The 25,645-nt window shown below is 42.1% G+C and overlaps 1 protein-coding gene across 1 annotated transcript; it reads right to left on the bottom strand.

Moving 5' to 3' along the window:
- Positions 1-1,872: 1,872 nt before the first annotated feature.
- On the bottom strand, positions 1,873-25,637 carry ANKMY2 (ankyrin repeat and MYND domain containing 2). Its single transcript, XM_084619900.1, has 10 exons — positions 25,458-25,637; positions 18,766-18,830; positions 15,514-15,652; positions 13,701-13,799; positions 12,552-12,712; positions 10,904-11,118; positions 8,953-9,088; positions 6,032-6,160; positions 5,163-5,304; positions 1,873-2,769 (listed from the first exon to the last, which is right to left on the bottom strand). Exons 1-10 carry the CDS (start codon positions 25,522-25,524, stop codon positions 2,546-2,548), a joined length of 1,377 nt encoding a protein of 458 aa, XP_084476026.1. The 5' UTR covers positions 25,525-25,637; the 3' UTR covers positions 1,873-2,545.
- Positions 25,638-25,645: the final 8 nt, after the last annotated feature.

Here is a 25,645-nt window from a genome sequence, read left to right as displayed (position 1 = left end):
ATTGGAGCGAGTCCAGCAGAGGGCAATGAAAATGATTGGGGGCTGAGGAACTTATGAGGAGAGGCTGAGGGAACTGGGCTTATTTAGTCTGCAGAAGAGAAGAGTGAGGGGGTATTTGATAACAGCCTTCAACTACCTGAAGGGGGGTTCCAGAGGATGGAGCTAGGCTGTTCTCAGTGGGGGCAGATGACAGAACAAAGAGCAATGGTCTCAAGTGGATATTAGGAAAAACTATTTCACTAGGAGGGTGGTGAAGCACTGGAGTGGGTTTCCTAGGGAGAGGGTGGAATCTCCATCCTTAGAGGTTTTTAAGGCCTGGCTTGACAAAGCCCTGGCAGGGATGATTTAGTTGGTGTTGGTCCTGCTCTGAGATGACCTCCTAAGGTCTCTTCCAACCCATATCTTCTATGATTTTCCCAATTGTCGGATTTTTCAGTGAGGCCCTGCTGAAGCAGGAAGAAAGTTTGGCTGGCAGAGTGAAAGATAAAACTGGGTTATAAAAAGTTCCATAACAATCATTTTAAAAGGCAGTTAACAGGATTCAAAAACTGGGATTTTCAGATGTGCCCAAGGAAGTTAGGCATCCAAATCCCATTTAAACTCAATAGTACTTGGGCACTTAACTCCTCTAGGCTGTGTCCAAACTACCATGGTAAGTTGACCTACGCAACTCCAGCTACGTTATTCACATAGCTGGAGTTGCTGTACCTTAGGTTGAGTTACCGCAGGGTCTACATCACAGGTGGTCAATGGGAGAAAATCGACCACTGGTGGACAGATCTCAGAACATCGATCCTGGTGTAGTGTAGACCTGCCCTTAGATTCTTTTGAAATTCTGCTCTAAGTAGTAATCTCTTATTTTTCCAGCCCTGGAGACTAAAATTTTTTTGAGCCACAGAAGTAGCCCCTCACCAAGTGGGGGGGGGAAGAGGGGGGGTCAGGGTCAGTGCTAACGAGGCCAATTCAATTAGGGTGGATGTGGCCCATTCCCAACAGCTGAGAAGAAGGGGTGACCCCCTCACCTTGGTAAGGCAACTCTTATCTTTTCACATGCTGTATATTTATACCTGCTTACTGTATTTTCCACTCCATGCATCTGATGAAGTGGGTTATATCCCACAAAAGCTTATGCCCAAATAAATTTGTTAGTCTCTAAGGTGCCACAAGGACTCCTCGTTTTTATTGATACAGACTAACACGGCTACCCCTCTAAAACCTGTTACTTTGTGAACTGTCCCACTGATTTCATGACATACTGTACCACTCATCAAATATAAGGGTGACAGAATCAAGGGTGACTGGGAATTTTCCCATTGGCTTCAGTGGGGCCAGGACGTCACCCTTTTGTCTTGTATGGCCATCAAGCATGTGGTCAATGCTTAGCAAATATTTCATAAACATAAAATCTCAGTGTACTAGAAAGGAAACTAGAAAGGAAACCTTTTCCTTAAAACTGAATTTAGAAACTATCTTGAATGCAGCCGATGAAGTGAGCTGTAGCTCACGAAAGCTTATGCTCAAATAAATCAGTTAGTCTCTAAGGTGCCACAAGTACTCCTTTTCTTTTTGCGAATATAGACTAACACGGCTGCTACTCTGAAACTCTAGTCAATGTAAATGTTTAATATTAAAAACTTGGGTCTAATCTTTTCATTGGTCTGTGATAGACTTGAATATCTTTAAAGAAATAATTGCCCACTTCACTTGAAGTGGTCTCCTAGAGCATCAGTGAGCCACTTATCCCTAGCAACTTGTCCCACACCCAAAGAAGAGCTCTGTGAAACTCAAAAGCTTGTCTCTTCCACCAACAGAAGTTGGTCCAATAAAAGATATCACCTCACTTGTCTTGTCTCTTTGAACAAATAAGTAATTTATTTGAAAGATACATTTCACAGTCCACTTGAGACAACTGGGTCAGCAGTATCATTTAATGAAAATTGTCACAAAACAGACAAATTATATATTGCTGTGCACCAATAGTGGAAACTAACTCATCACAGTAAAGAACAGTGAAGAGTGTTCAGAATCCAGATGAAGACTCAAAAAAAAAAAAAAAGATGTGAACAGTTGTAAAGCAATTTAACTGCTAAACTTCCATATGACTTCATAAGCCTCTCTCAGCTTCACCTTTATTGCACGTGGAGAGAAATCTTTAATTTAGTATATGTAGGATTTTAATTTTTGAAAACAAGGATAATCCAAGTGATTTGAATATTTTCCCATTTCACTAGCAAGTGGCTCATTTTCCACAGATATTCATAGGTTTATTACACTTACTGTAGATACAACCAGAGGGATATATGCAAATATAGTATTGACCAGTGTATAAATGACTTGTCTTGACAACCTACAATGGGCTCGAAAGTATGTGATTATACTAGCCTATTTCTTAACTCAGGAAAAAATAGACATATGTTATCTCACACAGGAAGTCTTGCATATGCTATGCAGTGAGGGCTATAAACATATTGAACTTAGAATATGCTTCATGACATTGAAGTACAGGGACTTCAGTGAAGACACTTGTCCTCTGCCCACCATCATCTTACTCCTCAGCTTCTTGAACTTTTTGCACAGCAATGTCAGCTAAGCTAGTCTCACTTTCAGACTGATTGTCAGGACGAGGTTGTGGGGCTGCTGGCTCATTGTTAAGCACACGTTCCTCTGTTCTGTCAACTGCATGACTTAGATCCACTTCTTTGGTAGCTCCTGGGTGAGGGTCTGACTGTTCTTCATTTGTGGAACTAGGATCAGCTGCTTGTGCTTCATCTAACAAAAAAAGACATACACATCTCACAAATCTCATCAACACCCACACAAGAAGCGGCATAGTTATTCTTAAGGCTGAATTTGGCAGGTACTTTCTCTTTGTTTCACTGAGAAGTTTATTCACCCTGCTATCAACAAGTTTCCTAATATTTATTCTTCTAAACGTAATAACGAAGCAGGACTACGTTAAGAGACCTCAGACACGGGAGTTCTGTCTAAGCAGGGGTGAGCAAAGCACTTTTTGCTTAGGGTGTCTAAGCAGGGGTGAGCGAACTACGACCTGGGGGCCACATCTGGACCTCCAGACCTTTTAATCCGGCCCTCGAGTTCCCACTGGGGAGCAGAGTCCAGGGCTTGCCCCACTCTGTGTGGCTCCCGGAAGCAGCGGCAAGTTCTTCCGCCGGCTCCTATGTGTAGAGCCAGCCAGAGGGTCCCAGCCCCAAGCACCACCCACATAGCTCCCATTGGCCGGGAACTGCAGCCAATGGGAGCTGCAGGGGAAGCGCCTGTGGACAGGGCAGCATGCAGAGCCGCCTGGCTGTGCCTCTGCTTAGGAGCCGTAGGCGGACATGCTGCTGCTTCTGGGAGCTGCTTGAGGTAAGTGCTGCCCGGAGCCTGCCCCCCCGACCCCCTACTGCGCCCCAACCCCCTGCCCCAGCCCTGATCCCCCTCAGTCCCAGCTGAGAGCACCCTCCTGCACCCCAACTCCTCATCCCCAGCCCCACCCCAGAGCCTGCACCCCCCAACTGGAGCCCTCACCCCCAAACACTGCAACCCCCTGCCCCAGCCCAGAGTCCCTTCCCACACCCTGAACTCCTCATTTCTGGCCCCACCCCAGAGCCCACACCCCCCAGCCGGAGGCCTCACCCCCTCCCGCACCCCAACCCACCCCACAATTTCATGAGCATTCATAGCTCACCACACAATTTCCATACCCAGATGTGGCCCTCAGGCCAAAAAATGTGCCCACCCCTGGCCTAAGGAGATGTTAGGTTACGTTGGAAACAATCCTGGGTACCTGACTCGGACAAAGCTTCCCATGATGCTCTCTCTTTAATAATTAATTTTGCCTCTGTTATGACTGCAGGAACTGGCACACGCTATTATGATACTAGGTGAATAGGTCAACTTAGTGCCATACTCAATCAAACTTTCATTTCAAAGTTATTCTAATCCAATAACCTGGTATGTCAAGGAATGGAAAACCAGAGCATGACTTGCTGACTCCAAGAAATAATTCTGCAACTTAAAAAAGAACTAAGGAGGTTTTGTGAGAAAAGTGGCAAATGCAGGTTTGCATAAGAGGTTGTTAGATGTACCAGAGAACCTCTGTCTATTAAAAATCAAACTGAAGCCAAAAAAGTTGGTTAGAATAAGCTATCCTGACCTTTATTGTTTGACCAGGCTGAAAGGAGCCACATGTTATACTTAGACTTTCCAAAAGGGGTTTTGGGGAAAAGCATAAGTATATTTGGCATGTCCAAATTAAGTGGTTGGGGCATTAGAGACCCTGATTTATAAAGGGAAATGGAAGTCTACTTAGGGGTCAGAGTGATTAAAAAAGCCCATTTTGGCTCCTTAAATTTTACATGAGATGGTCACCAGGTGGAGTTGTTTCCTGATATACTAATAACTGCCCTGCAGTAGTATTTTCAGAGCTACTCTCCTGTGAGTAAGGCAAGCATGACATGGCTCCTGTATTTTGTAATTGCTGACAATAAAGTTAAAACATAAAAATGGTGATAATAAAATGGGAAAGGGGTGCTAAGAGACAGGAAGTGAGAATGAGCATGTACTCTACTTCAAAGACTTTCCTTTGAATTACATACAGAAAAATTATTTTGGAGGAAGGGTGTTAGGCATTTTTACTCTGTTGTATGATCTTCAGAGTTTGTCATTTTGTTAGTGATTGTAAGGAAAGAACCCAAAACAACCAAATAGCCACCCCCATACGTACTCACACAAGACTTCCTTGTTCCTCTCCCCATACCCACAATATAGCAAAGAATTAACTTCTGAGTTAACCTTTTGGACAGTGGGTTAGTGTGTGGTTGGCTGTTTTGTTTTTATTATTCAACTTGTCACTTGGTCTTCTAGTTTAGGATTTGGGGTATTTTTTTGATCAGAGCTTTAAGATTTTGAAACAGTAAAGTTAGAATTCCTGGTGCCCTATTGTACTCAAAAGTCATGTGTATTTCTGTTATTGGATACAAAGTTATGCTTTCACAAGTAAGAAGTCAAGCATTCCAACAATTACTGCCATTTTTTTCTACCAACCAAGACAGTCTCTTAAACCTCCCTTAGTACGTGCAGTAACAGAATTTACTTTTGCTTCTTGTAGTAGAATTTGTTAGTGCAGGATTAATTTTAGTTAGCAAACTGTTGATCCTAACCTCTCTCTTGCTTTTTTTCTTGTCTCCGTTTTTCTTTGGCAGCTTCTAGCTCTTGCTTCTCATGAGCCTCCTTCAGCGTCTTACAAACTTTTTTGTGGGTAAACCAGTGTATTTTCTGGCAGTTCTGGTCACAATAAATAACCTGAAAGTTTCCAGAGCCATTACTTCACCTTCATATAACAGGGCACTACAATCGTTTAACTTTATGGGGAGCTAAAGCTGCAAACTTAATCAGGATATTGGAACAGTATGTTATGTAACCTAAGAGTACTTCTTTTAAATTACAATTATAAACAGTTAAGGTCACACAGTATGGGTGTTCTATACATTATATCAGAAAGGAAACTATTGTTCTATTGTAATTAATTTAGAAAATCCAAAATGTATTGTAACTCCACCCTCTAACCCAGAGTGTCTTATTTGGGGCTTTAAATATTCTTACTTCTTGGATTCAAGATACCTGCACCATAAGAAGGTGCTTTGTATCTCCTGAGTCTGAACATACAGGGGCATTTCTCAAAGAGCTACAGTTACTGGTAAGTAACCTTCCTTTTCCAGACTGGCAGTAATATATTCACAGATTACAAGGCCAGAAAGGATCATCTGTTGTGATCGTCTAGTATGACCTCCTGTATAGCACAGGCCAGAGAACTTCCCAAAATAATTTCAAGAGCATATCTTTTAGAAAAACATCTGATCGTGATTTAAAAAATGGTCACTGATGAAGAATCTACCCCAACCCTTGGTAAATTATTCCAATAGTTAATTAGTCTCACCATTAAAAATTGTGCCTTATTTCCAGTCTGAATTTGTCTATCTTCAACTTCCAGTGGCATTAAATTTTTTAAACTTCAACGACAGTCTCTTACCATTTTACATACGGAACATCTTTTGTCTGCTTCCTTTTCCCCACAGGTTGTACAGAATTCAGCATCCACAAAGCCCACTTGGCCAGTAATAGCTTGTGTAAGTACAGAGAAAGCAGTAGGATCAGAGCCCTGAGGGAAGGGGAAAAGATTAGGCAATAAGGAGGAGAAAAAACATAATTTAAGGACTGCAGAAATATGACATGTACATTTAGCACGAAGTTTTGGCAATTTGTAACTTAAGAGCAAGAAGCCTGGTGGCTCTATGCATTTTCACTGACGTTTCTATAGCAGCAACAGGAACAGAAAACTAATCATGTGAACGCAGCTGTAATGCAGGATCCTCCACTACTATAATTCATTACACTTAAACCTAAGCTACAGCTGAATATGTGTCTAGTCTGCAGTTTCTAATGAAGGGGGATAGAAATTATTTTATTTCATCTTAGAAGCCTGAATCCAGTTTTAGGCTAACCAGTTTAGAATTAATATTTAAACCCACATTCTCATCCTGCCATCACTTTAGAAAGTAGTGGATGTGCAAAATCCTCCCTCACCATTCCTTTGCACCATGTGATCTGCGAAAACACTGATGGCCAGGATTTCAGAGCTTTTATAGTAGCTTTCAAAATAATGTAGCTGGTCCAGTAAGTCTATGATACAAAGGGCCAAATTCTACCCTTGGCTAAACATGCACAACACCTGATGACTTCAAGGGCAGCTGTGCACCATTAGTCTTGGGCAGCATTAGCCCTAAAGGATAATAATACTACACAAACACAGGAGCAGCTATGCTTCTGATGAAGCATATTTACAGTTGAAAAACTGTATCTACCAGTACCACTTTAGAATTAAATGTGGATTTAGGTAGAGCACAAGGGACTTAATGTCACATTGAATATTTTCTTCTTGTAACCCCTGCACTTACTATAAAGTGTCCTTTGTGAGCCTATAAATAAAAAGCTTTTTCCCATGGATTTTTTTTAAACACTTATGTGCCACTGCTTGAAGAAACGTTAAAAGAGTATGTCTTTCCCTGTTGAGGTTCTTTCCCCACTTGGAAACAATGGATATTGTTCCTGTATCTAATGCTGCTGAAATTAACATGTACATTTTTTGTTGTATTGACTCCCATTTGCGGCATCTAGTGAAAAAGTTCTCCAGTATCTTTGCATAATGGGGCACCACTTCATTTTATTTCACAGATATGCCCATGTGTCCTGATATCAGAGAACATATGTGATGTTCCATTGTTTTAGTTGTGTCATAATTAAAACATCCTTTTAATGTATTTGTTGGATGAATTAATGAACTGTACTTTGTGATATTCTTTTCACTTAGGGTTGGCAGTTTGTAAATAATATGCAGCAGGATTGTGCAAACTAGTGTCTGTGCTGGCCCGAGAGAGACGTTTCTCTTGGCACTGACATACTGGAGTGCCCCATGTCTTCAAATATTCCAGACTGAATATTTGCAACTTGGAATCTTTAAAATACTAGATAAAATGTGCAGACATCCTTCTCCTTCAAAAAGTACAAGCAGTAGCCATCACTATATGCTACCTTTGGTAATGTTATGAAAGTGTTAAGAATCCTTTCTTGGAATGATGCTAACACTGGGGGCGTGGTTGAAGAACCAAACAAGTTGTTCTAGCTCAAAAACAAATCTAAAACCATTAAAATCATCTGAGAAAGATGGTAATTGCTACACAAGAGGCTGGGTTTTTCTCATACTGAATCTGCATAATTGTGCATGCCTAAGATCAAGTACTCCTGGACAAATGTAACTGATAGCATAGATTCTTCTAGAGCTTTATAGATACACCCCAAAGTGTCAAAGCCTGTGCAACAAAACAGATTTCTTTGAAGGGCGTTGGTAGGGGACGAGGAGATTGCCAGGAATAGAAAAAAAAAAGTAGAAGAAACCTGGAAAAAAAAAGTGTTTACTGTAAGCATGCCTTAAACAGTGTGAGACAGTGTATGAACATTCAAATCATTGTGCTGCCTTTTGTTCTGATCTTGATAAATTGTACAGATGACTACTGCAGGAATTAAACTACAGAACAGTCCCATTTATCGGATCCCTGTAAGATGAAGGATATTTTTAATTCATTATAGTGTATAACAGTCATGTCACAAAATTAATCATCATCCCAATCTTAACACACGTACCGCATAGCTTTCAGAAATAGATCTGATGTGCTTTCCTCTGAAAAATAAGTCTCTTGTACAAGATTTATTATAAGCCAATTAAAATACTCTTTAAAGATAGTCTCCTATCAGACACATATGCGAAGATGTAAAGTTAGTTTTCTTACTAGGCATTCATGGCACTGGACACCAACAGCTGTTCATTTTGCTTCTTCTGCTCATAAAGGCAGCTTCAAAAAGATGCTTTTCTTCCAAGTTACCATCACTTACTGCCACCCACTTCTGGCCCACTGGAAATAATGACTGCAAGAGTCCCAGGAGATCCTGCAGTCCTTCCACCCCTTGCTGTTTTGCCCAAGTGCAGGAGAAGGCTCTTAAGCTATCTAACACCACTGAATTTATGGAGTGAGTTTTGCAAAGAGAAACAGGGAGAGTGTCTCTCCCCCCTCCTACCCAAATGCTCTAGTTTTCTGATGTGAAGATTTTTAATAATGATCCACAGTCAAAGCCACAGTAGGGAAACAGAAACTAGAGGAAACCCAATTGTCAGGAATGAGAACTTCTACTGTATTTGATACAGAAGAATTCCCTAGAATCCCAATTTTTTTAAAAATATCTCAGGGGACATTCAAAACTTTTGCATCCTAGAGGACATAAGTCAAGGGACAAAAAGACATGTTAAATTCAATTGAATATCAGGGTTTTTACTATGTGGGATATCTAAGTTAATCTATTTATAATATAGCACTTATTTGCTTCATGAGAGACACTTACAATTTCAACAGGAGCAATACTTCTCACCAGCTGCTGGAGCAGGGTAGCTTCACAGTAAGGAAACTTTCGAATGCACTCTCTGATAAGCTTCTCTTGATACACAGGAAAACCATCTGTATCTCTGCCTTTCAATAGACTGAAATTTTTAAAGCAAAAGTTAAATGAAAATCCACTAGCAGCTTATGATTAGCGTTTACTAACAAGCATGGTCCAAGGTGTTATTCATTCTGCTGTCCCCTGGCTTCCTTCCTCATACGGCAACTTTATGCTAAAATTCAGATTCAAAGTAAATTCTGTAGTGTCAAAATCACAGTGAAGTTAAAAATGCAAATGAAGCTCTTTGTATGTAATTACACAACAATTCTGAAGTATTAAATAATAATTACAGCTAAGTTTTGGAAACCTAGACCCATTATGTTTCAACTATCTAGCCCAATATCAGCAATGGCAGACATACAGCTTATTAGAGAGACTTTGCTTTGTTTTAAATTATAAGACATGGAGGCACAGTTCTTGTTTAAAATTCTATTAGTAATACCACATTATTGTCCTGACTTCATTAAGCTATTTTATCTCTTCTTTTCCCTTATTTATCCTCTTAATTCTTGAATCACTGCTATATTAATTGATTTTAATATTTTAGAGACAGGGTTATTTGCTTCATTTATAACCCAGTTTTCAGAAGCACCTACACATCCATTGAAGTCAGTGGGAACTCCAGATGCTCAACACCATCGAAAGTTAAGCTCTTAAATCAAAATAGCCTGTTGGCACTTTTGAAAACCCCACCCAAGATTTACAAACCCAACTGGCTTAGAAGCAAAAATTCCACTGGCTTTAAATAGGACTTTTGCTTTATGTCTGCCAAAGTCTATGCTAGGGAGCAGAGTGGAGTAGATAGCAAAATGCTCAAAGGTGACCTTCGCTATACATTTGAAAGTGTAGCTTGCATCACTCTTCCACACACGCACGCACCACCTACCTTTCTAGTGCTCAAGGGCATTCAGGACCCTGGCCAAGCCAGTCTAACCCACCCAGCCATGTGCCCTATCAGTTATTCAGTGCTGATGACTGCACCCTTCTTTGCACTGCATGAGTGACTCCTGGAGGAATTCTGCACCAAAAAATTAAAATTTTTGCACACATTTTAAAATTCTGGAAATTTTATTTGTCAAAATAGCACTATATAATCACACCAGTTTCAATTATTTTGGTAATTTATTTCAAAATACCTGTCAGCAGGTATGTCTGAATAGAGAGACACCAAAAAATTCCCCCAGGAGTAGAGAGTTGTAGCCACCCCTATAACAACCTAGTTCCTGTTTCTCTGCCCCCTGCCACCACCCCAGAGCCCAGCCACGGTCCCCCCCAGCCCAAACACTTGCATCCCCTATCCTCCTAGAGCCCAGGGATCCAGAGGGAAAAAAAAAACAAAACAGCATGATGCTGGGTTCTGGGTTTGTACGGAGTTTCCTGCATGCTGCCTCCTTCCTTCAGGTTGTGCTGGGAAGTGCAGCTGCTGGGAACCCTCCAGTTACCTCCCCCGAACAGCCTTGTCTTCTGTTTGTGAGCTGGGTTCTGCTGGGTCCAGCAGCCCCTAGGGGCGGCCAACATTTCTGCAGCCCATTTATGTGGGGAAAAAAGGAAATTCTGCACACACAACATTAATTTCTATAAAATTCTGCATTGCACAGTGGTGCAGAATTCCCCCAGGAGTAATGACTACTGGATGCCTTTTGTATACGAGTGGTAAGGGATCAGGGCTCCCCTGGACAATGTTAAATTGGAGTCTTTCAAACAATGCAATTTAATCTTGGTAGTTTTTAAACCACAAAAGCCCAACTAACCAATGCTCCAGCTCCACTTCATCCCAATAGATGCATTATTTTTATATGTATAAAATTCATGTATAGACCTTCAGACTCCTTTTAAATTCTGTATAAATGCATACCTTTTGATTAATCCATCCAGTTTATCCTCTCGCTCTTTGAGAAAATTAATACATTTCTGGAAGATGCAACTGATATAGTGCATTTTAATAGCCAGTACTTCATTCATATCTCTCTGCTTCATGCATTTCTCACAAATCAGATCCAACACCCTGTAGCATTTCAGCAGTGCTTCTACTTCTGCCAAGAGGGGGTTCTCTTTGACCAGCAGCACAATCTACAGGGAACAGTGAAGAGAGTTTAATGTAATGAGGAACTCTTTTTTTCCTTTAAGCATGTGAGTTAAAGCATATAGGTTAGATGGATGAAAATAGCTAACTTTAGTAGGGCTTCTGATGTTCTTCCATTTTTTAGTCTGTTTTCTCTTCCTATGTTGTGCTCCCCTTCCTTTGCTAATGGAGCATATTACTGAGTAATAAATATACTGCAATTCATAGTTACCATCCAAGACTTTCAAAACTAAGGGCAGGACTACACCCCCCTGAGCAACACAATTTACAGCAATCTAAGTGCTGTCCACACTGGTACAATGTTGGTGGGAGACCCTCTCCTGCTGACATTCCTTCCACCTCTCACAGAGATGAAGTAATTATGCCCGCAGGAGAGCGTTCTTCCGTAGGCATAGCGCATCTTCACTAGGCGTGGTGCAGCAGTACCAATGTAGCGCTTCGAGTACAGACCTGCCCTAAGACTGGTCAATAACTGCAAACAGATCTAAAAAAGGAAAGTTGCATCAAGAATTAAAATCATTTACAGTGTAACCATTATCTCCAAACACTATAATGATTACCCTGGCCCAACATCCCCCTCTCTGAGGTGCATGTACAAGATGGCATTGCATGATATAAGTTTACCACTTTGGAGCTAGCCTAAAGTAAGCCTAGAGTGTAGTAAATAGACTGTTCATATATTGAACTAAACACTTTCAAAGACAGGTGCCCAAGTTGCTACTCTTAAGTAATGCTGTACATAATTACCTGCTTCCACATGCCATAGATACCACAATGGTACCTGAACTATTTCTTATTTTAAATACAGATGGAAACTATGGTATCTCAGATTGGCGATAGCTGACAAATGCTAGCTTTCAATGGCAAGCTGTAAGAATTTAAGGCTACTTATTTCCTGAGCTACACATAGAAATAAGCCGTAAGGTATAGCACATATGTTCATAAGTTGCAGCAGCAGACATTACTGCAATGAAATAGTGATTAAAGAAAAAAAGTAGTAAGAAGACATCTGCTGTGACACACATTAATTGAAAGAACGGTGAGTTAGCATTAAGACTGGATGTTGCCTGAATTTTCCACTAAAAGAATGAAGGACATGTAAAATAGGTTTAAGCATTTATTTCAAGAGCATGAACTTCTCTGACCAGAGATGTGAACTCAGTTCTTGACTTACCTGTACCATACTAAATCTCATGGTGTCTTGCATGAGCATGAAGTATAAACCACAGTATGCAATAATACCATTTAGTTTGATATCTCAGATTTAATGTTCTTAATTATGGGCCGATTCTGCCATGCCTTCTCATTTCAAAGATCACCTTATTTTGCAAGTAATCCCCTTATCAATAAAATAATTCTCAACACAAGAGTTACAGAATCTGGTCCTATGCCAATAAAGAAGATGTACCCATTACTGCACCTTAACAGGATGCAAGTTTGTAGTAGTAATAATTTTGTGAAGAGGCCCAGCAAACTTCACTGGCAGTTTTGGTTCTTTATCTAGTCCTTGTGGTTTAGTGTAGTAGTCTAGCCTTTCCCGTGGAAAGAAGTTGTTGATGATGGTTACGCAATCATGTTGACCTTGAACAACAAAAAAAGTCATTAAGAGTGAAAATGTAATTTCGTTATTACTCCTCCCCCCCCCATCCCCACATGAGCTGGTTTAGCACATGTTCTTGAAAAATGATGTTTAAGCAAAACAATGTTAAGCGAATCCAATTTCCCCGTAAGAATTAATGTAAATGGGGGGGAGGGGGGGAAGATTAGGTTCCAGGGAAATTTTTTTTGTCAGACAAAAAACATTATATACATATGCAGAATAAGTTTTAAATAATTTTAAACAAACAATTTAATACTGTACTCACCAATAATGATTGTGAAGCTAGGTTGAGGCAGGGGTGTAGCAGAGTCGGAGACTGGGGGCTTGCTCCACTCCGCCTGCTGGCCATTCCAGCCGGGGATCAGGGTGGGGTCATGGGGGCTTGCCCCGTTCCGCTGGGCGGGCGGAGTGGGGCAAGTCCCCGTGCCTGGATCTGGTCCCTGGCAGGAGCACCGGGCGGGCGGAGACAGGGGGAGCCAAACAATGTTATAAGGGAACATTGCAGGACTTCAAAGGGGTATGTTCTCTAATAGGTCAGTGACCTAATAGCGAAACAATGTTAACCGGGAGGACGTTAAGTGAGGAGTTACTGTAGGGTCTATTTGGACTAGCAGATGTTGCCTTAAACCTGAAACACATACCTTTGCTTCAAACATCTTAAGAACTTCACAGTCTGTCTTATGGTTTGAAAAGTGATGACTCAGTGTAATTTATACACTTTTAGCACAGCAGCAACTATCTTTGCAGATTTCAGCAGAATGGAGGATCATAGATGTTGTAACGTTGTTGAGAATGAAAATGACTGACTGCTCACTCATATAGGAGGAGACATGGGATAAAATTTGATCCTGTTTTTAATCAATTAATGAAGAAATGTGAAGTAATGTTCCTCCAAGAATAAACCGTTTAATCCACCAAACCATATAATCTTATGGCCCTGGGGAAAATTAGGAGATAATTTCAATTTACCCACAAAGGCAGCCATCTGAGCTGCTGTCCTTCCCACAGAGTTGACAACATCAGTCTCTGCTCCAGCCTCTAACATCATCCAGGTAATTTCTTTGCTGCCTGTATTTGAAGAGAAAAGACATAACAGAGTTTTGTCTTTTGTAGATGCACATAATTTGAGAAGACCAGTAGCTAATTTCAGATTGAACTTCAAGACCTAAAAGGGACAACATTGACACAACAAATCCTTGATGTCCTTGGTTTAAAACAGTGGATTAAAGAGCCAGCAGTATTTTTCTCTTATTTGCAAAACCGAAGGAACAAAAATTCACACTCTCAGGATCAGATTCTTCCCTAACTTATGCATGTTCAATTCTCACTGAATTCAGTGGTATCTCTCTATGCCAAGATTTGACCCCACAGTGGGTAGCAATATAGATGCAAGGCCCGCTATTCTAGCTTGACAGCACTACTACAGCATCCTGTCTTCTAAGAGAAGAACAAATTCAGTACTATTATGGAGCCAAAGCGTAGAGCAGAGAACGGATTGTTCCTTTCTTCCCAATGGGAACTAGGTGTTCAGGCTGGGATAAATATCAAATAAGTAAGATGAAGCTAAATTTGATGGCAAAATTATATCACTTAACTGGTGCCCTTCAGGGAGACTAATAAAGACACTTGTGACCAGGCTTGTTGGTTCTATTTTCCAGGTGTGCTCTTCCTTTACTTTCTGTTTTTGTGGGAGTGCTGACTAGGGTGGTGTGACTACAAAGGAGAAAAGAATATAAATGTTTCTTGCATTTGCTCTAATTTTAGAGTGACACTGCTTCAGTTGGGCTCACATTCTTTTTGAGCTCAAAGATTGAAAATTTGAAAATTAACATCCAGGAGTATTCATACGGGAGATTGTGGGCCATTGATTTTTTACTCTACATCTAACTAATATCTTACATTAATGTCTCCACACCTAGCTAAGAGTTTATATTAATGTCTCTAGGAATTATGCTTTGGGAAAGATCTGAGTGACCCAGAAAGGAAGAAGTTTAAAAAGAGTCAAACTTCCCTAATCCTTATCTTCTACCCCTCATTCAGAGATTTAAAGCCCTTTTCCTGATTCTAAGAGAATTATTGCTCATCTAAATCAGGGAACAGAAACAATGCCATATAACCAGTGACAAATAACAAATGGAGCTCAAAGTTCAAGAATCAGATACACACAGTGACCTGTTAGTGATCAATCCCTAGAGAAAGGAAATTGGGTGAGGGATCTATCCCTTGCCAAAGTTTCGCTGAACACATTCAGGGGAACTACAATCTGCTTGCAGCCATTATTTGAACAGGAAGACTGAATTTGACACGCCTCAGAAATATTAAAATGGCATTGCTTATTAAAAGCTACAGTTGGGGAGTCTTAAAAATCCACCCGTCCTTCAGAAAGGGAGTGTCTTTCATAGGAACTCAATGTAATTAAACAGAATTCACGCTGCTGTGCAGGGAAATCATTGCACGACAGATGGAATTTTAAGGCTCCAGGACTAAGTACGGCAGTATTCCTCCCTACACCGTAGGAATTATATAGCATATGCCTCAAATAGATGAGCAAATCAACTTAATATAGGACAAAATGAGTCAACAGCATCTTTCCTGCATACTGGGTTGTACTAGCACTTCTGCAGTTACACAGACCCACCCATTCCTTAAGTAATAACATCTTTTCATTATTCCATCCTAAGGCAGCGTCCTGAATTATGAACTATTGCAACCTGTTCATAGGCCTGTCGTCCAGATAGCAGTATTATAAAAATTTGAAAATACAGATTTGGAAAGAGTTTACCTGAGAGTCCAGCAAACATCAAGGCAGTATATCCATGCTCGTGTTCATTGCAGTTAACATCCGCTCCATGCCGCAAAAGCAACCTGCACATGTCAACTTTCCCTTTGTATGCTGCATGCATTAAAGGGGTCATGCCATGCTAATGAGAGAAGAACCAAGAAAGAAATATATGCACTTGTGGTAATTACATTTATGGATCTTTGTACTGGTCAAGACTCCCACCTGGTAATTACATACCCATGTACAATGCCTCATCTGACGTGTGGGTTAACAAAACCAAACCATAAAGCAAAGTGTTGGGTAAAAGGACTATATGTATAATGGATTTCACACTCATTCGTTACACTGGTTTATTCTTTTATTCTGTACTATTACCATGCAATTCAGTCTTCAAAAAACAAAAATAACTATCAACATTTGCCAAAGATCTCTACATGTACTTAGTGTTAAACACAGATTATACCCTATAAACCTAGGAAAGTTGCCAGCCTCCTAGGTTGGCAAATGAAAGTTTTTTCCATTGCATACATGTGGGAGTAAGAATATTTAGTTCAGGCTCCTCTCAGTCTTTCTACTACCAAGATTTATAGACACCCAACTGTGAAAGTCATGCTGTCAATTCTTAATTATAATTGATGGAGCTGTAACTTTATTACCCCTCCTCCCTCCCACTCGCCACCTATTCACAATACCAAAAATATGAGGGAAAGTTTCAGCCAGTAGCTGAAGGTTTTTCCCTAGAACTTCTCTGGTTAACTACATCAGTGTAGTTATATGGGTTCTAACCCCTTCTGTAAACCCACTACACTAGTGCAAAAAAAGGGGTAAGCTGTAGTAAATGGTTCACTGTGTCTGCGTTAGGGGTTTGTACTGATGCAACTACACCTATGTAGCTACGTTAGTGTATACTTCCCCATTCTAGCCTAATCTTAAGGGAAACCTTAGCAACCAGGATGACTTGTTGTGAGGACTATAACCTGACCTTGATTGAAAAGTGAATGAAAATTACAAACACTTCTAATTGAGAGTATGAGGTATGGCAGTGTACCCCCTCCTAATACTGGAGAATTGAGAGGAATGCATTTTAGTGAGTCACAGTTTCTAAATGAAAGTGTCTGGAAGGGACAGTCTCCATTTTGTAATGGATCTAGATTGAGTTTAGACAGCTGTGTGGATGCAGCCAGCTCAGTCTAGCTTGTTGCCTCCCTCTTGGTACAAACGGAGACAGAAAGGAAACGTGCAGTCTGGGGGACGGTGTCTAATGCTATGCAGTAGGGTCAACAGTAAGCATATGATCATTAAGGCTGCGAGTCTGTCAAGGAGGTCACGGATTCCGGGAACTCTCTGACTTCTGTAGTGGCTGACATGGCTGGCCCAGGGGCCCCTGAGCAGCTTGGGCAGCCCCTGGGCCAGCTGCACTGGCTGCTGCTGGGGTAGTCTCAGGCCACCACGCCCCACCATGCAGCAGCGCAGGAGTTTGGGTGTGGGAGGGGAGGGGGCTTGGGGCTGCAGGTTGAAGCATGGGAGGGGGTGAGGGCTCTGGGCAATGCTTACCCTGGAACTGGTGACATGCCCCTCCCTCGGCTCCAAGCAGAGGGACCAGGGGGCTCTCGTGTTGCCTGCACCTGCAGCTCCCATTGCCCATGGTTCCCAGCCAATGGGAGCTGCAGAGCTGGTGCTCAGGGCAGAGGCAGTGTGTGGAGACCCCTGGCTATGCCTCTGCCTAGGAACATGCTGCCATGCAGAGCCAGTAGGGAGCCTGCCACCCCCGCATAGCAGAAGGGGGGGGGGGTCCCAGGCCACGCGCTGGTCCCCCCCCGCCCTGCCCTGAGGTGCCCCCCAGCTCCAGAGCCCCTGTGGCACCCCCGGGCTGCCACTTGCCCCAAGAGCACCCAAGATTTAGTCAGGGGTATATAGTACGAGTCATGGACAGGTCACAGGCTGTGAATTTTTGTTTACTGCCCATGACTTTTACTAAAAATAACCGTGACTAAATTGTAGCCTTAACAATCATTTCTCAAGAAAGCATCCAGAAACCTTGACACCCCCCACAACTGCATTGGGCCAAATATAGATGAGAACTAACATCCTGCATAATAATCCTTGGGAGCAGATATCTGATTAAAACTGTCGTATAGTTTTTGGACTTAAGGGGTTTTTTGGGGCGGGAGGCAGAAGAGGGAGTGTAGCTTAGACTTGGACAATGTCTAGGGGTAATGCACTCTACACGGTATGATTTCTAACATGCACTAACACAGGGTTACCATATTTCAGGTTCCCAAAAAAGAGGACCCTGCTACAGTGGGGGAGAGCTGAGGTAAGAGGGGGTACCTGTCGTGGTAGCAGGGCGGCTGGTGCAAGCCCAGGATGCAGCAACAGCCGTCACTTAGCACCTCCCTGCAGGACCCCCTCCCCAGACCTGGAAGTTGGGGCCTGGGTGGGCGAGATCTGGCATCTGTGGCTTGCAGGGGAATTGACCAATCAGCTGCAGATGCAGGGGAGGGACCAATCGGGGCTCTTTCTGAGCTGCAGTTTGTCTCCTCTGCAAAAACCCTGGATATTTCCTTTTATTTGAAAAATCTGCCTGGACAGAGAAAGGAAGCTCAAAAAGAGGCTGTGTCCAGGAAAACCCAGATGTATGGTAACCCTAGACTAACATGTTGCATATTAATTGGTCTGTGTTGGTTCTTGAGACTTCTGTACTGTCCTCTCTCCTCCCTCCCTGCCCTTAAAGAGGACTGTACCCACTTCTGAGCTAGTCAATGCCACTGGCTCCTTAGTCAGCCAGCTTGCATGCTGTGGGGCAAAGCACCGTTGTTTTGATGGCACAGTTATCCAATAATTCAGAATTTGCTTGAAGATGCAGGGATAACCTGTGATAGCATGACTTCTTTCAGAATTAAAATTTGGAAGAATTGCAATAGGAAATACAGATTATAAACTCTTTGTGGGCTTTGTGTTATACCATTACACCTGTGAACAAAACCTGTGCAGAATTTGAGAGAGAACACATACTGTATCTAAGCTTAAAGATATTAATCCTCTGAAATATTTTTATAGATTAAGAGTAGTTCAGAGGCTTACTAATAGCTGCAGGTTGAAAAGCTATTCAGAAGTCTGCCACTTCCTATGTGCTAAATAATAGTTATTTAGCTCCTTGGAAGCGTGCAGAACCTCTAAATAGATTTCTAACTGGATACTTCTCCTTGTTAGACCCACTAAGATACTTTTAATTTAGAAGTTTTGTTGTACCTCATCCAAGCAATTGACACGGACATTCTTGCTGCCCAAGAGCCTTCCAGCTTCTTCAGTGTTTCCTAAAAAAAAAAAAAAAAAAAAAAAAAGTTAAAAATAAAATAAAATGGTGTTTCATTAAAAGTAAGGGGCTAAAAGGGAGGAAATGAAGAATCAAAGCAATGCAAAATCTTTCTATTTCTGATTTTAAATGAAATACTCAGACTAAATTTGTCAAGTTACCAAGCATGAAGAAACTCAGGGATGAATAATAAGCTAAAAGAAAGAGGAAAAAAAAGCTAAAAAGCTAAAAAAAGCTAAAAAGAAAAAGAAGCTAAAAGCCAAGAAGTTTCAAAATCAATATAGAGTACCGTAATTAGAAGACTTGCATTAATGGGAAATGACTGCCCAGGAAGGAGAACTGCGGAAAGGGATCTGGGGGTCATAGTGGACCAAAAGATAAATATTAGTCAACAGTGTAACGCTGTTGCAAAGAAAGCAAACATTGTTCTGGGATGTATTAAAAGGAGTGTTGTAAGCAAGACACAAGAAGTAATTCTTCTGCTCTTCTCTGCTCTGATTAGGCCTCAACTGGAGTACCGTGTCCAGTTCTGGGCGCCATATTTCAGGAAGGATGTGGAGAAATTGGAGAGAGTTCAGAGAAGAGCAACAAAAACGATTGAAGGTCTAGGAAACATGACCTACGAGGGAAGATAGAAAAAACTGGGTTTGTTTAGTCTGGAAAAGAGAAGACTGAGAGGGGACATGATAAGAGTTTTCAAGTACGTAAAAGGCTGTTACAAGGAGGAGGAAGAAAAATTGTTTTTCTTAACATCTGAGGATAGGACAAGAAGCAATGGGCTTAAACTGCAGCAAGGGAGGTTTAGGTTGGACAGTAGGAAAAACTTCCTGTCAGGGTGGTTAAGCACTGGAATAAATTGCCTAGGGAGGTTGTGGAATCTCCATCATTGGGGATTTTTAAGAGCAGGTTAGACAAACCCGTCAGGAATGGTCTAGAAAGATAATTAGTCCTGCCACGAGTGCAGGGGACTGGACTAGACTGCTCGAGGTCCCTTCCAGTTCTATGATTCTATTAATAAAGAAAATTGCTTATGTGAAGCAATTAGCCTATTCTATAAACTTGAGCTTGGGAAATTAATACATCTTTTTTCATAAGTTGCATCAGGACAGCTCTGACTTGGTAAATAAATACAGAGGAAATGTTTTAAGGTATTGTATATAAATGTACCTGTAGATGTCAAAAAGTCTTAACAAATGACTAACATCCTTCTCCCAATAACTTTTAATATTAATTTGATTGAGAGATATTACTGTGCTTTTAAATCTTTGTTGGTCAGAATGAAGAATGATTTATAATTTACTCTTTTTTTTGGTTTACATTTGCAAAACCCCTTTCTACCCTGGCCAAAAAACAAACCAACCCACCTACCCTAAAATTCAAGTCTTCCAGATATAATTGGAATGTAACTGTAAACAATGTTATGGCTATGGACTTCATGTTGCCTGAGCACAGAACCTTCCATCACTGCTTACACTTATAACGAGAATGGGATGAAAATATTTTAAAGCTTATCCATGTTTAAGATGTGGCTAATATTCTTATGGCAAAGTTTTAAAATTATATTTACTTGCCTTAAAGTTTTATTTTTAAGTAATTATAATTGTGCAAACTGAAAGTAATTGGAAAATAGTGCTCCTCTAAGAAAAATGAACACGATCACAGTGTCGACTATCTGCAAGTTGTTTGCTTACTATTGCTAACAGTAATTCTGAAGATTACTGTAACTGACAGAAATTAGAAGGAAAAAAGTCTGTTTCCTTTCCCCTCCCATCACACTCAGTTGGGTTACTTTGTGCATTTGACTTCAGCCTGGTTATAGTCAATTTCCCCATTTTCCTTGTAAAATCAGTTTTCCTGCACTTTCCTCCACTTTCATCTGCTACTAGGCAAAAGAAAAACATAATTTCCTGTTCTGGCTTTTAAAAAGTCACAGGCAGATTAAAATAAAATTACTATATTTCAAGATAGTCCCCCTCCCTCCAAAAGTCTCTCTGCAGAACAAACAGGCAAACAAAAACCTAAGGCCCCTCTTCCACTTGCTGTTTATGAATAGCAAGTGATCAGCATCTGGAACTAAACAAGGAAGCAGACATCAGCAATTTGTAGAACAGGCTCATCCTCAGGTCATCTTCATATATGTATATCCAGGAAACTACATATCTGGATCCTATATAGCCACAGATCAGCGTGAAAAACGATGTCATTTTCCTTGGGCAGGATAGTAACAGATGAAAAATATTAAGGGCCCAGCAATCCTATTATTTGATGGCAAGTGTTTTTGAGAAGTTAACATGCTGAAACACACTACAAATAAGCCATTAGCCCTTTAGATATTAGCCAGGAAACATGCTAGTGCAATGTGTACAACAGGAGAATATCTGTGTGTAACTGTAAAAATTTGCAGAGAGGCATCCCCACACCTACCAACTACACAATATAGTAAATCCTCTCTAAATCTGGGGCAGAACCTGAATTACATGTGTTCCTTCATGTAGAGCTAGGACAAGACGGAAAGGAACCAGCATTGTGTGACTGTTGTGTCACCGCCAATAGGTATAAAAAGCTGTTCGCCCACATGGATCCCTGTGAGCAGTAGTAGTGTGTGAGCAGGGCCAGCCCTAGACCAAATGGCATTCCCCCTCCATTTGTTAATTTATTTTTTATTGCATTTGTAGCCCATTTCATGACTTTGATGCACGATTTGCGTGCATGCTTTATCCCTGTCTTATAAGATGATAAATTTGCATGCTAGGATATGTAAATCTGTATTCTTGCCTATAGAAGCACACAAAAAATTAATTTCCTCTAAGCTTATAGAAACTATTTAATTTTAAGAATAACTGAAATGTACTATCAAGAAATTGAACTGTGCACCAACATTGGGTGGACCAGCATTAAATAGTGTTACAGTAGGTGATGGCCCTAGAATGTTAACCCTAGTCCTTTAGTTCAAAAGTTTTAGTTTTCTTGCCTTTGCCCTCATGAACTGAAGCACTGCGTCAGAGAGATCAAAAGACTGGCCAATGGCATTCTCAAGCAATGAAGTAGCAAGTGATATCAGTCTTTCATCGGCCATCGTCGATCGAAGATATGTTTTAATGAACCTGAGCTTCAAAAAGCTGTGCTCCACTTGCGACTGTGACTGGCAGCATAAGCAGAATCCTCAAAGCTATCCACACATTAGGAAAAGTGTCCTTCAGCTCTGCATCATAAATGAATTGGAGAACCTGGGATGGAGAGTGCTTCCTGTGTGGCAAAATGTGATGGATGTTGTCCAATTCAACATAGAGGTTGTTATCATCGACGTCCAAACATTCCCCATGTGTCGGCATCCATACAGTTGTTCAAAAGTGTTTTCCTGTCCTCCAGCAGCTTATTAAGGTCATACCAAAAAACACAGGACTTTTCGTGGTGCTTTATTTGTCCGAACCTTTCTTCGATAGACACTCGAACAGTGTCAACAAAAAAACCTCCCTCTTGAATTTTTCTTCTGAACTTGCCGTCGCGTCATCTCTGCCTTCGTAACCAAACTGTCTCTTCTTCTGGTGAATACAGGCTCAACTCCTAAGTTTTCCACCATTTCTTTGGCACTGATAGCATCTTAAAATCTGTTGTCTCTGCAGGCCACAGCAAAATCAAGACAGCTTCTCATCAAAGTAGTAGTGGTGGTCGCAATGTCCTTTGACTGAGTTTGTAATGCCTTGTTTACAAGGTTTACTTGGAACAGGATATTGTGCCAAACCACATCTGAGACCAGAAATTTGAAGTCAGTGATCTGGTTTGTGCCTCGTGTCAGATTCCGGCCTTGGCTTTACTCGACCATACCAGTTCCATCAGGATGTTGTAAATATCAGTCACTTGGTACTTTACTGGCCTTATGCTGTCAATGCGGCTCTCCTAGAAAGTGTCACTTAGAGGCTTCCCAGTCAGATTTGTAACCCTGTCTGTGAGGATTTTCCACCTGATAGTTGATGGTGAAAACAGGATGAATATCCTTTGCTTTACTCTGAAGAGAGATACTGAATCTAAAGAAGATGACACTGCATCAGAGACAACCAGACTGAGGGAATGACAGCCACAAGGCATGAAGAAAGCTCTTGGATTCAGTGCAAGGATCCTTGCTTGGATGCCACTGTTTCTTACCTTCATGTTCATGCCATTGTCATAGCCTTGGCCATGGCAATCCTGAAGCTTTATTTTATTCTTATTCAAAATGTTCATAAACAGTTCTGTTAGGCCTTTTCCAGTGGAGTCATCCACAGACCAGAAACAGATAAAGTGTTCATTTGGATACAGACCTCCTTGTCAAATAATCTTCCTGTAAATGACAACTTTTCACTGTGACTAATTATTTGATTGCAAGGAACAGGATAATTGAGATCAGACACTTGAGCATGTTCCTCCAGTGTTGTGTTTCTACGTTATTAATGGGCTGGTTTTCTGCATCTGTGCATTTATTCAGCTTGAGCCTGGACTTGACCTCCATCCTTTTGGAGTAGGCCATAAAATGGCTGGGTTGCTTCAGAGCATCAGCGAAATTATGCCAGTAACTGTACCCAGAAAGCACAAGCCACAATTTAGCATTCTTGTCAAATATTTTGCAACAAAACCAGAACACACTGTCAGTTAATTTCAAGTAAACTAACTAACGCAGATTCAGTTTCTCACCATTCTCAAGTACTTTTTCACAGTGTGACTTTGAGAACTGCTCATTTACTGGAAACGTCTTATCGTCGATTTTGCCGGGCCCAGCATGATCAATATCTACAGAGTTTAGGATTGTCGGCCATAAAGCAGGCTCTGATGTATCAATCTGTGGTGTGCAATTTTTCTCACGGCTGTTTCTGTTATCATGCTAGGCTGATTCTTCTTTATAATTTCTCTCCTTTTCACGTAAACCAGATTTTTCTTTGTCATTACTCTCCTTTTCATGTGAGCCACATTCTTCTTTATCATCACTCTCCTGTATGTGGCCAGGAAAACTGGACGATTCTCCACCACTTTCCTCACATTTCCATTCCTTATCTTCAGATAAATCTGCTAATTTCTTAGTAATAGGATTTCCCATCATTTATGCTTTGCTCAATTTCTTTTGCCCTGGGATGTCACTACTGGACTCAAGTCCAGTCTATGTTGTTCTGTTTCAGATATTTTCCCATCAAATTTGCCCCTTGCTGCAAACTAGATTGCAATTGAGCTTTTTACTTCCTATATTGAGCTCCTGAAGGCTTCTTTGGGGGCATCTTTTATTTTTTACAGGGGAAAACAGATACTATTAGTGAGTGCAAAACTCTATGTTCCTCAATCTTAGAAAGTCATCAAATATTACATGTTAAGCATGGCAAAATTAGTAATAGTATTTCTTTTATATTGCTGCATAGTTAGGGGTTTGATAGATATCTCTGGTGTCTCATTAAATATGTCCTTTATTAGTTGCTACTTACACTCTTCAAGTCTTAAAACACAAGTACACTTTCACCATTACACAATAGAACAAGGTTCACAATATCTCACTCCATTGTGATTCAGTCTTATATCTCACTGACTGACTGGCGATGCCCTGCCCCTTATATACCTGCGAGCGCATGGCTAACAACATTGTAGGATGTTCGAGGAAAATGTAGTTCTCAGAAAGCGTGGAAGGTTCTATGAGATTCTACAAAAGTCTAGGTTAGTGAAAAATAAATCCACATACGGAATACCTGAAACATTCTATTTTCCCTTCTGTCACTGACAAAAAAACCCAGCACCCCTGAGCCCAGCGTCACGTAAGCCTGGCACCCCAGGCAGTCATGTGCCCCTAAATCTGGCTCTGGGTATGAGGAAAACGAGCAAGAGGGAAAATAACAGGGAAGAGGGCAGCTGGTTCCCTGGGAAACCGATTAGTTTCTTCTCTTGCTTGCTCAAGCAGAGAGCTTGCTTTGGAAATAGGGCTGCAGTGACCTACACCTGTTGGGTTTGCAGCATGGGCCAGAGAAAGAGAGAGAGGCAGGAAGGTCTGCAGCTCCCGGCCCTTCAGGGCGCAGGCGATGAGTGTTTCAACTGCTTCCCGCAATGCCTTTTGTGGGGGCTGGGGGGAGACACGGACCCAGTTCCCAGCCTGCCTGGGAATACAACGGTCAGTAGCCCCATCGACCGCTGGTGTTTCCTGCGGGAGCCACTGGGGTTTACTCCGCCCCGGCGAGCAGCTGGGCTGCAGCAGCGGGAGTGACCCTGGAAGCGGAAACAGACACCCCCCTTTCTAGGGCAGGTCTCTGCGAGGCGAGAGACCTGAGCATCAAAGCGGCACTATCCATGCCCGGCTCTCCCCGGGCAAACCACAGTCACCCCGGGGCAGCGCCAGACCCAGGCCCCGACCCCGTTAACACAGAGCGAACCAGCCGCCAACGCCGTAGTACGGCTCAGCCCGCCCCCAGCCCAGCGAACGCGGGGCCAAGCGGCCCCCTGGCTCTGCAGCGATCCCGGGGCGCCGGAGGGCTCGCGGGGTTGCCGGGCTCCTCCCGGCCTCTAGTGCAGGAGCCTCTCCCCGCCTCTCAGTCCAAGCACCGGGGCGAGCGAGCGAGCGAGCGGGCCGCGCTCAGCAGCTAAAGCCTCCCCCCCTGTCCCCCGTCTCCAGCGGCAGCCTCACCTTGGGCAATCACCGCCAGCAGCGCCTTCTCGGCCGGGCTCAGCTCGTCTCTCCGGGGGGGAGCCATGGCGGCGCCGCCTCCGCGCCCCGCGCTGGCCTCGCGGCGGGGCCAGACACGGCAGCGCCCCCGCGTGCCCGCTACTCCCCAGCCCTCGGAGCAGCTCCATTCCCCGCTGGGGGCCCAACCA

Source organism: Lepidochelys olivacea, assembly GCF_965140295.1.
Source record: "Lepidochelys olivacea isolate rLepOli2 genome assembly, chromosome: 2".
Lineage (NCBI taxonomy): Eukaryota > Metazoa > Chordata > Testudines > Cheloniidae > Lepidochelys > Lepidochelys olivacea.
The sequence above is the reverse complement of the archived record's forward strand: the minus strand, read 5'-3'. Positions and strand labels throughout refer to the sequence as shown.